The sequence below is a fragment of the Corapipo altera genome, unplaced genomic scaffold (genome assembly GCF_003945725.1).
Source record: "Corapipo altera isolate COAL_440 unplaced genomic scaffold, ASM394572v1 58, whole genome shotgun sequence".
Taxonomy (NCBI): Eukaryota; Metazoa; Chordata; class Aves; order Passeriformes; family Pipridae; genus Corapipo; species Corapipo altera.
Window position 1 is genome coordinate 5,378,262 of NW_020884898.1, and position 13,852 is coordinate 5,392,113.

General features: G+C 39.6%; 1 protein-coding gene across 4 annotated transcripts in view; it reads left to right on the forward strand.

Moving 5' to 3' along the window:
- APP (amyloid beta precursor protein) overlaps positions 1 to 13,852 on the forward strand; it is a 204,051-nt gene that overhangs the window by 103,084 nt on the left and 87,115 nt on the right. For all 4 annotated transcript variants that reach the window (XM_027648787.1, XM_027648790.1, XM_027648789.1 and 1 more), the window contains exon 6: positions 13,181 to 13,383. In XM_027648787.1, coding sequence (XP_027504588.1) covers positions 13,181 to 13,383 — 203 coding nt within the window. The remainder of the gene's footprint in view (positions 1 to 13,180; positions 13,384 to 13,852) is intronic.

Consider the following 13,852-nt stretch of genomic DNA (forward strand, 5'->3'; position numbering starts at 1 on the left):
TTTACCTTGAAGTCTGCCTGAGGGACAGCCAGATGCAGGTGTTGGCTTTCAATATAGCTGCAGAGCTCTCCCTGCATAGCTACAGCTCAGTCAGGTGACCTGCAAGCTCTGGCTGCCCTTGAGCCTCAGCACAGCCTGGTGGCCCTCTTGCCTGTACGTGGGCACTTGCTGGAAGCTTTGGTGTTCTTGATGTTCAAGGTTAAACATCTTTAGGAGCGACGGCCAAGCTGGAAACTTCCAGATTTTCTCTGTCTACATCTGCCTCGTATTTGCCTCTGCTCATCTTTCTGTCAGTGTATGTGAGATCTCCCAGGCTTTCCTTCCTACCGGCAAAAGAGTCTGCTGTCATTTTCCTTCTTTCACAGCAAGGCACTTCTTTCAAGCTGAGGCACTATGACTCTCACTGTTGAGAATTGTATGGAGAGCTTTTCTTTACATCCCGTAGCTCAGGAGCAGAAGGTAGTGCCTTAACATCAGCCAAGTCTCATTTTTCTAGACCATTTAAATATATTTTCAAGGTCCAAAGTAGGAGATTTAATTTCTCATTCTTTTCTCCTCAGCAGTTTAGGGCAAATTAATTTTGTTTGTTCATTGTATAAGAAGTGTAAAAGGCTGATGTAATGATGGGGTAGTGTTGTAAATGTTGCATTTGTAGGGAGTGCTGTATTTTATAATGGTTTGGTTTACAGTTTCTCGTAAACTTCTGCCAAGTTTTATGGTTTGTTCATACTTTCCATTAGCACAGCTAATTTGGTTGTTTTTTTACTACAATAAATAATCCAAAAGGATGCAGTCCACTTTGTGCTGATAATTAGGCATCTGTGAACAAAACTAAAAAGAAATTGTGCTATATAGCATAATAATCATGTTGTTCTCTGATTTTGCAACCCTGTACCAGACTGAGCTTAAGGATGAGTGCTCATCTCCCAGATGCTGAAAAAAGTAGTTAAAGTGATGTATCTTTTTGACTCCCTGAAGAGCTTTTTGGGTTTTTTTTGTCATTGGTATCTTTTTTCTTAATTGCCTCTAATCCGAGAAATCCTGAAAGGCATTTGAAACTGCTCAGTTTTTTTAGTGGTGTGTTTCCATGGGAAAGAGAAGTCACAGGGGCCCAGCAGAATTGGTTTGCTGAGTAAATTGTTAGAAAATCCTCACTGGAAGTGTATATTTCATTTCTTTTGCTTTCTACTAGCTCTTTTTACATATTTATCTATGACTTAAATATTACAAAGATTTACCCAGTGTCTTCCCTTCAGAAATGGCTGCAAGTTGACCTCAACATCTAATTAGTTACAGTCTGAATTCCCTGGAGTGCTGTCATTAAATCAGGCAGTCACGTGGTGTGTTTAAATTGACCACAACTCACCGACTCCTCATGGTATGTCACGCTGCTGCCTTGACAGAAGGTAGGCAGACAGGCAATCGGGATATCTGCCTGTGGAACAAGTTTATGAAAAATGCCTAGAAGTCTAAAGAGTGATATATAAGCAAGTAAATTTAATAGTATACAAGAGTTTGTGTAAAAATTTTAAAAGTCAAATTTAATGGGCTTTAGTCGTTTATGTACTTGGGAAATTGTCTTTTTTTTGCAGGTGTTATTTTTACTAGCTCCTGCTTAATTCTCTTTGTTTGGGTCTTTGCAGGCCAGAGCCTGGAGGATGTTAATGCTGCAATTGTGAATGCAGGTGAAAGCAAGTAAATGATACAAGCTGCATAGTGTTCCCTATGCTCGTGGTGTTCATTGAAAAGGATTGTTCAAAACACAAAACCCTCTTGCCCTGTTTCTCCCCATTACATCTCCCTGTGTTCCTCCCACCCTTCTTTTTCCCCTGCTCATCTCTCCATCCACCTGCAGAAAAGGTACTTGGAAATGCAGCACAAAAGGAGAGCCTTTGGAGAGGGATTGCTTGACCTAGGTATATTTCTGACCATTGCACAGTAGCTGACCAGGGAGATTAAGAAAAGTAACCAAAATGCCCTAATGTACTTTACCTATTGCTTTGGTGGATACTTTATGCTCTTTGGCATTTACTGGAAGAAGCAAACGTAGCTTGAACATGGAGAAGAAAAGACAAAACTAGGAGGATTAAAGTGATGGTGTCATGGAGGGTTGTGGATGAAGAAATCATGGAGGAGGGCCAGGTCTTTCAGAGACTCTTACTACTAAAATCCTTCAATTTCTGCATGTTTCCTCATGCTTGTATCTAGTATGCAGTGACATTGTGTTTCTTGACCATCCTTCCCTTCTCCTCCTTCACTTCCATTATTCTTAATTGAGTCAAAGAAATGAGCCTTAATTGGAAGTACTGCTCTGAGCCCAAAAGAAATGAAAAATGTAGAATCACAGAATCATCAAGGCTGTCAGAGACCTTCAAGATCATCCAGTGCAACTGTCAACCCAGCACCACCTTAGTCACCACAAAACCATATTCTCAAGTGCCACACCCAGATGTCTCTTGAACACTTCTAGAGACAGTGACTCCACCACCTCCCTGGGCAACTTATTCCAATGCCTGACCACACTTCCAGTGAAAATTCTTTTCTAGTATCTGATCTGAACCTTTCCTGGTGCAGCTTAAGACCATTTTATCTCACCCTTTCACATGGCAGAAGAGACCCACCTCCACCTCACTACAACCTCCTTGAAGGGAGTTGTAGAGAGTGAGAAGGTCCCTCCTTGAGCCTCCTTTTCTCCAGGCTAAACAATCCCAGTGCCCTCACCCATTCCTCTTAAGACTTGTGCTCCAGACTCTTCCCCAGCTTTGCTGTCCTTTCTTTTGAAGCTTTTGCAGTACTAAATCTAAAAGTGCTGTTGATCAAGAAAAAGAGGTTTTGAGGCTAAATTCTTCACTGGAAACATGTTCACTGGAGGAAAGAGAAAATTAACGTTTTGTCTCTTGAGTGTTCCTCTGCTTTCAAGCCATCTTGTCACTCATGTTAAACAACGAGTTCTTGTTGATATAAGCTTTTTCATTAGATTGGAAAGTCAATCTCTAAAATTTCAGTGAGGAATGCTCCACTGGGAATCTGCTAAATGATTCTTTTAGAAACTATAATATTAAAAAAAAACCCCACCCTTACTCCCCTACACTTGAGCTGGTAAAGCTGAACCAGACATGAAGCTGAATGAAAAGTCTGTACTGCACGTTCTGCCTTAGAAGTAGGAAATTACTTGGATTTGGATGGATAAAAAAAAATCTCCCTTTTTCCATACTGTGCAGGCTGAACTGCAGACTGTTCATACTCCTGAAAATTTAAGTAAAATTTGTGCCAGTAGTGGTTCAGAGTCTGCATGGTGGGGAACTCGGTTGTCTGTGACACAGGGGCACAGCCAGAGGCAGTGTTTTCATCAGCTGTCTTAATACAAATTGTTCCTAATTGGGGGTCAGTGCCCTAAAATGAACACCAGGAATTACAAACTTGCTTTGTTTTTCTTGCCTTGTTTTCCCCCCTCCTCTGAAGTTTGCCATCATTAGAGGTTAACACCAATTATTGAAATAAGTGAATTTTGCACTACAAGAGTTATCCATCGCTAAATTGCTGTTTCTGAGAAACTGAATTCATTCAGGGAGATAGTGTAGAAGGTGTTTTGCAATATATCAACTAATTGGTTAGAAGTTTACATCATGTTGAGTTTTGTGGTAGAACTGTTAGAAAGCAAAATAGGTAAAAATACTTTATACCTGTCCTAAAGCATTATTAACTTATTTTAGAGCTTATCTAAAAACTTCTGTGTTTTTATAAATATTTTAAAGATAAAACCTAAATGCTTGTCTTTATAAATTAAACTAAGGCATCACTAAATTGGAGGCATAATGTTACTGCTTATGTTGAAGAACTTCAGAAGTATTTTGTCCTATTCACATATTTCCTATGCTATTAGCACAGTGTATGTCTCCCATTCATACATTAATTGGGTTTGTCGCTCATGTCGGCTGTTACTTAATATTCAGCTAGCTCATTAAATATATTTTTAATAACAATTTTTTTACTTTTTATCTTGGAGATTGATAAAATAAAATTCAGAAAACATAGGAACACCAGAACAGTAATGACTCTTAACAAGACTGGTAAATTTGGATTTTTTTCTTAGGACAAAACAAGTTAGAATGGAACTGATGAAACAGTGCATTGCTTTGAGGGGTAATTACAGCAATGCTGAGCTGGCAAATCCAATCACCATTTGAGTATAAAGCATTAACTGAAGTGATGGATGAGGCTCTGGGTGGAGAAAATTAATTTAATTGAGGAAGTGATGGGTAGAAGATACACAGGCTTTCTTAACCCCTGATGAAAGCACTTCTGTAGCTGGGCAGGCTACCTGTATGATTTAAGTGAATGTCGAGCTTGTTTTGGGAGACTTATGGCATCAAACTTGCATATGTGGTAGAAGGTTGTTGTACGGAGAAGGGTTACATTTTTTTAACCTCATGAAACAGAACCATCACATTCTGTGTTTTCCTTAAGTAACAGGCAACAATTTTTTAAGCAAAAATTTCAAGTTGTCAATTATAATGACTGAAATGTGGAAGAGAAATGTTGCTGTAGTAATCAGCTCTAGACACCCTTCTGATATATCTGTGAAAGGTTCTGAGGAGTTCCTGTGACATTGTGTTATATGCTGCCCCATTTAAAGCATTTTACTACTTACAATGCATGAAAGAAAAGAGAAGTGAGAAGTTTACACCTGGGTTTTTCAACACATGCTGTCAAAGCAGCATGACTGTGTGCTGGTGGATGTGTAGCTGGATATGCTTCATAAAGTTATCCAGTAGTTCCTGCTCTGTTTTATCATTCAGTGATACCTGTGGTCTGTGCTAGAAGTAAAAGCTCGGCGTTGGGGTGGTTTGTAGGAATTCAAAATTCCACCTCTTTTGAGGTTGTGCTTTAATAGCACAGTGTAGTAAAGGATTTTCTATACTGAGGACTTTTTTTTCCCTTTTTCTTCTAACAAAGGCTACACACTTGGGATACTAGGATGAAACAGCTAAGACATACAGCCTGGTTTTTTTCTGGCAGAAGAGGTTTCCAATCTTGCATGCAAATTTTTCAGCTTTGATTATATGATAATAAGACCTTCCTTCACATGGGATCTCTATTTTGATCACTGCTGATAAAAAAAATTGCAGTCTGAGTAAAGAAGAAAAGGCTAAACCAGTAAAAATGTTGACCTGGAAAACTGGATCTATGCTTGTTTCTGCCATGAAAGTCTTTTGCCAGGCTTGGCATACTGTGGCCACCATAAAAAATTTAGTAGGAAAGCTGCCCCTTTTTCTTCTGGCTGTACAAGTGGAGATAATCTGCTCTGACCTCTTGCAGCTGGTGCTGGTGGCAGCTGTATTTAAGAAGTTTAAGATGACACGTTCTTTAAAAAATGTTATTCAGTGTCTTAAATTGAACATCCAGAATTATTTCATGCTTCTGGTATTTTTATTTTTTTGTAAAACAAAGTTATTCTTCCAGTTTTACCCTGTTGTCATCGTGTGAGGGTACCAAGATGATGAATTCCACAAACAGGGCATGTACTTGGTTTGATACAGAGTTTACACTGTCTGCCTCAGATAAGCTGTAGGACAGCAGGTTGAACAAAGAAACACTAAATATTCTGTTCTGAGTACAGCAGAAGTTCTGTGGAAACAAACATGTAACAGATCCAGAGTTTTCTGCTGATTGTCAGGCTGGCTCAAACAGAGCTGTGCAGGTGATCTTCCCTCTGCCATCACACTCTTAACGCCTTTTTGCTGTCAGGATTTTGGAGATAGTATTTATTCACTGCCATCAGGCTCACAAAGCCTGATTTTTGTGTGTTTGCAGGTATGTTTAACTTTCTAGTTTTTAAGTTTCTCTTTAGCAAAAATTAAGAAGGAAAGTGTGTGGGTTAAATATATTACTCTCTTCTCTAAAAATTACATACTTCTTGTGGAATCCTTCATCTTCAGAAGAAAACTGTCAGAACAGCAACACCAGCAAAGGCTTCACTTTAGAGAAAAAACTAGGTCAGTTTTGAAAAAGTATTTTTACCTGTCAGTCAACAAGTACCTTCTGTAAGATGAAACGTTACATCCTACCTTGTGCACGTGGCTTTTTAAGCGGGTCAGCTTAAAAAGAAATTTCTAATGGTATAAAATATGTTTCATTATGGAAGAAAAGATAAATGTATCTGTCAGAGGCAGTAGGGCAAGGAATTCATGTTTGTTTCTTATAAGTGTTCTATTTAAATATTGGATTGAAAGGATTTTTAGTGCAACTTCTCTTGTTTTCTGCAAATTTTAAGGAAACAGGCGCTTTTTTGTATTGTTTTTATGTAAAAGATTAACTACAGTAATAGGAGAGAGACAGTCTAAAGCACAAAATTCACATAATTCAGTTCTTTGAAAAGGTTTAAGAACTCAGAAGCAACCTTTGAAATAGATTATTTGGTTGGGTTTTTTTTCTATTAGAAAATGTGAAAATAAAGATAATCGTGATCTCTTCAGTAAAGGAAAACAAAAAGGAAAATTATTGGAAGTGACAAAATGAATGTCTGAAAAATGCTATGAATATGAATTGATTGTCCCAACTTGCTGTGCAATGGAAGGTGCCCCTCTGAGTTCTTTAAAGTTTCACAGCCTCTTGATAGGTGTTAATGTGTCCGAATGTGACATTATTTCTTCTTCTTGTGAGGCATCCAGTTTACTCACCTTGTATAAGCCAACCCTAATTAAAATAACCAAGGCACTCTTTGAGCAGTTTTTGCTTCTGTATTTACTTAACAGACAGACCAGAAACATTATTGCTGTGTGTCAGACTTTCAATTCAGTAAGTCACTGTAATTTTTCAGACTTTGATGCCAATAAGCCATTTAAAAAATCAGTTCCATAGACTGGAGGTCTGGCATAACCCATTCCTTTCCTTGCTCTGTGTCTAATCTCACAACTGCAGTGCAGTTTAATTCTTGCCCTACTGTCTCATCTTCCCTGTGCTTCAAAAAAAAACAGATTTTTTTTGTTACAGTCCCTTGCTGGTAGATTTTCAAGGTGAATGCTGAAATCTCCATTTCACACTTGGCTTTGACTTCCTTTCCTCTCTTTCCCCCAAGCAAACTACTGTGGTAGGTCTTGTTTAGATTTCCTACCTGGATCCTCATTATCATGTAGTTATGATACTCAGCTTAGCCTTGAAGTCAGCCAGCGTGCCAAAGTCAAATAACAAAGTATGGTGAGGTCACTGTTCCTTTGCCAAAGTGCACTGTTCACTTAGTTTTTTGCTTTAAATAGTTCCTGTGTTGACTCAAATGTTTAATTAGTGATGCCAGAGGAGTGTCGTGGTGGGATTAAACCTGGTTTCTGAGAAAACTTGTCCTTTGAGATTTCAGTTCAGAAGAACTCTTTCTAGCATGCAAGGTTTGGAAAAACGTTAGGTGGAAAATACCCAGGCCCCAGATGTGTAGCTTTGTTGAGGGAGAATTTGGTTCCTTGCCTGTCAGCTTTCTGGTTTGCTTTTAACCAAAAGCCTGGTAATTAGGCCACCTCCAATGCACTCATCTTGTTTGGATTCCAAGCGTGTACCTTACTCTTGGAATTTGCTTTGTGATTTTGTTTTGTGTTTTATTTTAAGGCACTAACTCTTAAGGCATGTAGATGTTCACTGTTTGGTCTATCCGTTTCCTCTCCCACAACTGAAGAACTCTGTGCTGTGGAGCTTTCCTATGCACAAGGATAAATATGTATCTGTGCTCATCATTATTCATCAATTGGAAGCAAAGCTAAACCTAGGTGAATTACTTGACAGTTCCATCCCATCTTTCCTGAAAGTTCCTTTGGAGGAGCTATAGACTGGTGGGGGCTTGCGCTTTCGGGAAGCTGAAGCACAAGAGACTGGAAACTGGGATGATTGCACCTGCAGTGGTAAAGGTTATGGATGCATAAATTGCCATCAGCTCGGCCTGTTAGGCTGAAAGAGCACAGGTTACAAGTTCTGTGCAGCAATTGCTTCTCCTGTGTTGGTTCCCACAGCTGACTGGGGCCAACAGAGATGGCCTTGCTCTCTGTGGCCAGGCAGCAGCTTGTTGCTGGTGAAGAGTTGGTTCCTCTTCTGGAATTAGCTTTCCCCCAGCTATTTGCTCAGGCTTGGTAGCTGGTAAAAACCCTAGTCCGGGTGGTTTATCTGCAATAAGATCCAGTTGCAAAGTATGCAAAGATGGTAATCATTCCAGATATTGAAACATCTTGAACACCTTTGCATTCTTTCTGTCACCCACTGATGGAGTAAATGTTTTTGTTCAAGTTACTTGGCAAAATTATGGTAGTAAACACATCAGTGGATGAATGTTTATTGCAGAAAAACATCAACCACTTTCCAATATTGATTATTAGTCCACAGTTATTTGTTAACCTAAATTGAAAGCTTTGCCACATTTTTGTCTGTAGGTAATGGTTGCAGACAGGAAACTCTTCTTAAAATTTACTTTATGCTTTATGCCCTATGAATTATGAAACACTGTTAGAAAGAGAACTCGTTCTTGCCACCTGTGTTCTACTTCTACTGCAGCTTATTGGAATACAGAAAGAAAGAAAGAAAACTTCCATTTACTGGCGTTTCCTTATTTCTTGAACAGCAAGAAGTATCATAGCTCACTTTCCTTCACTCTTGTTTACCTTTCCTTCAGTTTTACCTTCCCAAGGTAATGGAATGATACATGCTTCTCAGTGAAGGGAATAAATAATACAATGGTGCCAGCTCTTGGCAGTGATGGATTGGGAAAAGGAGGTTAGTAGATACACATTTACAGGTCCATGGTTTAAACACTGCTTGTAACTATGTGCTTAGACACATATTAGCAGGGGCTGTACAGTGGTTTCTGTTTTAAAACCAGAAATATGCCTGTTTAGTGATCAGTATGTTTCTGTTGGAATCAGGAAGGAACTAATTACCTCTTAAGGCTGCCTGGAGCCCCAGTATTTCTGTGGCATCAGAAATAGAACTGAAGCCACCAAATTTCAAATACCCTGTTTTACCACACCTCAGGAGTGGATATGATTTGTATTAATGACCCAGTGTGCTACTTGAATGCTTAAGGGGAGCATCATTTCCCTAATGGGGGGAATGGATCTGGATATCCTGTGTGTGAGGAAGTTTAAGCAGAAGGTTCAAAGCCAGCATGACCTCTATGTCCACTATGAAAGGAAAGTGCTGGCCCTCCTTGCGGGAGGGCTCCACAGACAGGAGGCTGAGCTGTACTAGTGCTGGGAGGGGGTTGAAGGTATATTCATGGCTACATTTAAGCCTAACAATTTGCCTCCGCTGCTCACTGCTGAACTGTTAAATTCAGGTGATGATAATATGGCTTTACAAATCTGTGAACTTGTCAGAGCATCAAGGAATTTTTTTGATAAGCCTTTGAAAAATCCTGTCACAGGCACCACTAAGCTAAGGCAAAATGTCAACAGTTTCTTGTAAACGAGACACTGCAGTCTGTGGTGCTAATAAAACCCTGACTGGGATGGTATCAAGGGGATATACAGAAAAAGCTGTCAAGGTATCATGGTTCCAGAAGAAACAAGACTGAGTCATAGTTGTTTACAGAAGAAGATAAAATGTAATAATAATACCAGGAAGCAAGCACACCTGCTATGTACATTAAATAAAACTCAGAGATTTCTGAGAAAAATACTGGTATCCACATTAATTTGCTAGTAAACATTTGCTTGAAAACAGTGGATTTAAACTGATTACTGAGGTGAAAGGTGTGCAGAAGTGAGATGTGCTGTGTGGGAAACAGCACCGTGGTGGTGCTAATTGAGAAATAAAAATGGTACCAGAGCATTTAACATGGTGAGGAGAAACAGCTCTGCAGGCTGTGCAACAGGGAGGGATTTGCCCCCATCTGAAAAGTTCATGCTATATTCCACATGTTGTAGGTGTTCATTCCTTTCCCTGCAATTCTCTGTGATCCCTCTCACATGTGTGCTCTTTGAAGAAGAGCCAGGATGATAACAGTGATTAAATCCAAGGGGAAACATCCAAGTGCATTTTGTCATGTTTCTTACAAGACATATTACCTTTGCTAACACTAAAAATATGCAAAGTCCACCTGCTGTCTTTGTTTGCAACAGGAACACATCAAGATGGAGCATTGTCAATACTAAACCCCCATCTTCCATCATTAGGCTCAAAGTCCCCTGATTACTGTCAAACATTGGGAGACACCCTGGTTCCCCAGGGCCCTGGGATGTGGTCATCTCCTGTCAGCACTGCTGGACATGGTTATTGTGATTGACTCTTAGGAGTTAGTGACTTGGTGGGCAGCCTTGATCCTGAGTTTGAAACTTGCTGTTGTTCCTGCTGGGTGCCGTCCCTGACTGTGGTGTATCAGTGTTCTTTGGGCTGTTGTACTGCCCGGTGTAGCTGAGCTGATTAAACCATCAGAATGATGCCAGTTCTGAGAGTTTTTAAAACCTGCTAAATAGGGAAATGACTTTCTTAAGCCCAATTTCAGGCATTTATTTCTATAAGTATAGAGCAAGGCCTTCACTTCCATTTTGTTATCTAAATCTAAGGTAAACCCACTTCTGTTTCCATTGTTCCTTTTTCTTGAAACATGGAATGAAATATAATTCTGAGAAATACGACCCTTGTGATTGAGTCTTGCAGAATGTGTTGCTAGCAGAAATAGGAGTTTTCTAGGAATGATCAAGCCAGTAGAAAGAATATTATAGCATGTTCTTCTGTGAGCTTTTTAGAATATTTTCAGGAGCCTGATTCCATAAACTGTTGTAGTCTCCCACTACTTCTGGCTTTTTTTACATTCTCAGATGTCTCATTTTCCAGTTAGCAGCAGGTCTTAGAGGGGAGGCAGGTGGGGGCTTCTCTTCGAGCGTTTGCTTCTGATAAGTTACTGGAGAGGGAACCAGGGCCTACTGTAATGGCAGCACAGCCAGCCAGTGCACACAGAGAACTGTCCTCTTTCGTCCTTCACCATCATGCCCCCTAAAAATTAAAATAATAAAAAAAAAAAAGCAAAAAAAAAAAGCTTGGCCTTGATGCTGAGAATTTCACAGCAAAATGCTGTGGACTGGTGTAGCTTTTGTGTGATTGCTTTTGTGTATCTAAAAACAGATGGATATTAGATGCATGCATACAAATTATTTTTGAAGTGCTTTCCGTGTGACTGACTTTCCTTTGTTTGTTTCATTAGGTTGTTTCTGTTGTCCTTTTTTAACTTTATGAGCTTGCCGGTATCTGAGAGTGATCGTTCGTTCATGTGAAAAGAAGAGGAAAAATAATGGCAATTATTCTTAAATCATGATGTGTTTGTAGCTTAGGTGAGAGAAAGACAGAGAGCAGCCTTCTTTAATGTTGAAAGGCATATGGTGTCTGATGCTCTTGATCAAAATCTGGATGTCTTATCCTCAGCATGCTAGTTTAAATGTCTGTAGTGAGCCAAGACTTAAAGCCCCTTAGCTGGGAGATCAGCAGCAGATACTGGCCTTGACAAATCCACCTCTTGTAGTTGAAAGGTGATGGTTTATGTATAGTGTTTATTTTGTGGTTGTAAAAAGGTGAAATACTGGATAAGGAAAATAGAAGAAATGCATTGTTCAGGAAGGAGTTACTAAAAAGGAAGCTGAAAATTTCCGACATAGTGAAATTACTTTTCCAGGGAAAACTGTACAGTGGAGATGGTGGAATTTCTAAGCCAGTTTTTAGAAATCAAGAAGAATTAAGAACCAAGTGGCCAAGTGGTTTTGTGCCCCTTTTTCAGTCTTTGTCCTATGTAAATGGTAACAGGTTGACTCTTGCAGACTCTTCTGCATGGTGGCTTTAACCACATCCATTTGTGTAGCATACCGGGGTGTTCCCCAGTGGAAAGCTTCTCTTGTGCTTCTGGAGGCCAGATATTTTGGGGAGAAGAGAACAGGGAAATTATTCTTCTTTGTACAGAGACTTAATTTACTCCTAGTTGGGTAAGGTTTGTGGCTTACAAAAATTTTATCAACACTTTTAAACTTCTTAATACCCTGTTAAAAAGAATCATGCTGTCTTCCTTTTTGCTGGGTTCATTTTCAAAGTTGTAGGAGGCAACATAATAAAAAATGAAGTATTACAGGCGTGGTGTCCAAAATGAGGTGGAGGAGAGAAGTTGTTAACTGCACTTAGAAGGCTGTTCCAAGCATATGCGATTCTATGAAAAAGATTCACACCCACTTGTGCATGAAGGTGACAAAAAGTCACTGCATATTTGAGTATTTAAAGATCCTTTATTCATTAGTAGTAAATTTCAAGAAGAAGGTCAGATTAACAAACGTGAAACTTTGCCACAGCTGGGCACTGAGCTTAGGAAGCGTTTCAAAGGCAGCAGGAGCAGTAACCGAGTGCACATTTTTTGGCATTTTTCTGTATCGTTCAGAACTGAGAGTGATCCCAGAAAATGTTTGACATATTAAGGCACCAAATGCATTCAATAGCCAATTTCAGTATGTCTTCCTGTTGTCCTGTAGAAGTGCCCTTTCCATTCACACAACACTTGTATCAGCAGAAGAAAAAACTCATCAGCAGAGATAATTTGAGGTCAGTTCAGCACTTGGTAGTTCTCTATGAAAGGCATGAAGATAGTCTGCAGGGAGCCTCTAGATAAGCTGTCTCCTGGGTGAGAGAGTCCTGAGGAACTCTTGCTTCTGTGTGCTTATCAAGTGAATACATTTTGAGCAAATTTGACCCTGTTTTTAAAATAAAAATTGACTGGTTGACGGCAACATGGAGTGAGCATGTTTGCAGTGTTATTCAGCTGTGAAAATATAGTATTGCTGATGGGGATTCTTTTTCCATCCCTGTGGAAAAGGCAGAGCTCCATTGTGCCATCTTGCTAGTTTCCCCACTGCATTGCTGATGTTTACTTTTTGTTGTTTGTGGGGGTTTTTAGTTTTTGTTTGTTTCTTTCTTTCTTTGCTGTTTGTTTGGTTTTGGTTTGTTGTTGTTGTTTTTTGGTTTGGTTTTTTCTGGAGGGGAGGGGGTTGGTTAAGCATTTCAGATTTCTAACTATTTGAGACTTTCCAAAGTCCCTGATTCTTTCTTTTCTGTTTAAAGGGAAATTGCGGAACAGGTAACTTTTTGTCCTTACAGAGTTTTTGAATAAAATGGTCTTCATGTTATCTTGAAATAATTTTGTTGCTGACGCATCATAACCATTTTCTTCATTTAGTGATGATAAGGCAGCAGAAGAACAAGCAGAGGAAGATGAGGAGCTAACAGTTGTGGAAGATGAAGATGCTGATGACGATGATGATGATGGTGATGAAATTGAAGAAGAGACAGAGGAAGAGTATGAGGAGGCAACTGAAAGAACTACCAGTATTGCAACCACAACCACCACAACTACAGAGTCTGTGGAAGAGGTTGTCAGAGGTAAATTCATGGGCATTGGGCTCAGGGCTGGAAAACTGATCCTGTTGCTTTGCACATTCGCCCTTTACAACAAAACAATGTTCCAAACAGCAAAATATCCAAAGTATTGTTGTGCTTTGACTTTTGTAATTTGCACGTTTAATCTCCTTGCCTTTCCCTTTCCCATGACAAATATTGTTTGGAGTTAGTTCTGCCACAACCCTTTGGGCTCTCTGACCTCCAGCTCTCCTGGTGCATGGATGGTGCGGAGCCTCTCTGTCCATGAAATGTGTTTTGTGTATGGTGTGGATGGAGACAGAAGGGTTGGGTTTTTTATTTTAAAGTAACATTAAATAAAATTCAACTGCCATATGTAGCAAATAACACAGGAAACTGTGTGTGGGTTATCATGCACATGTGTTACTGAAGGATAGGGAGTGTCAGTTCCAAACAGGAAGAAGCATGAGCTGGTTTGGTCTCTCATATTAAC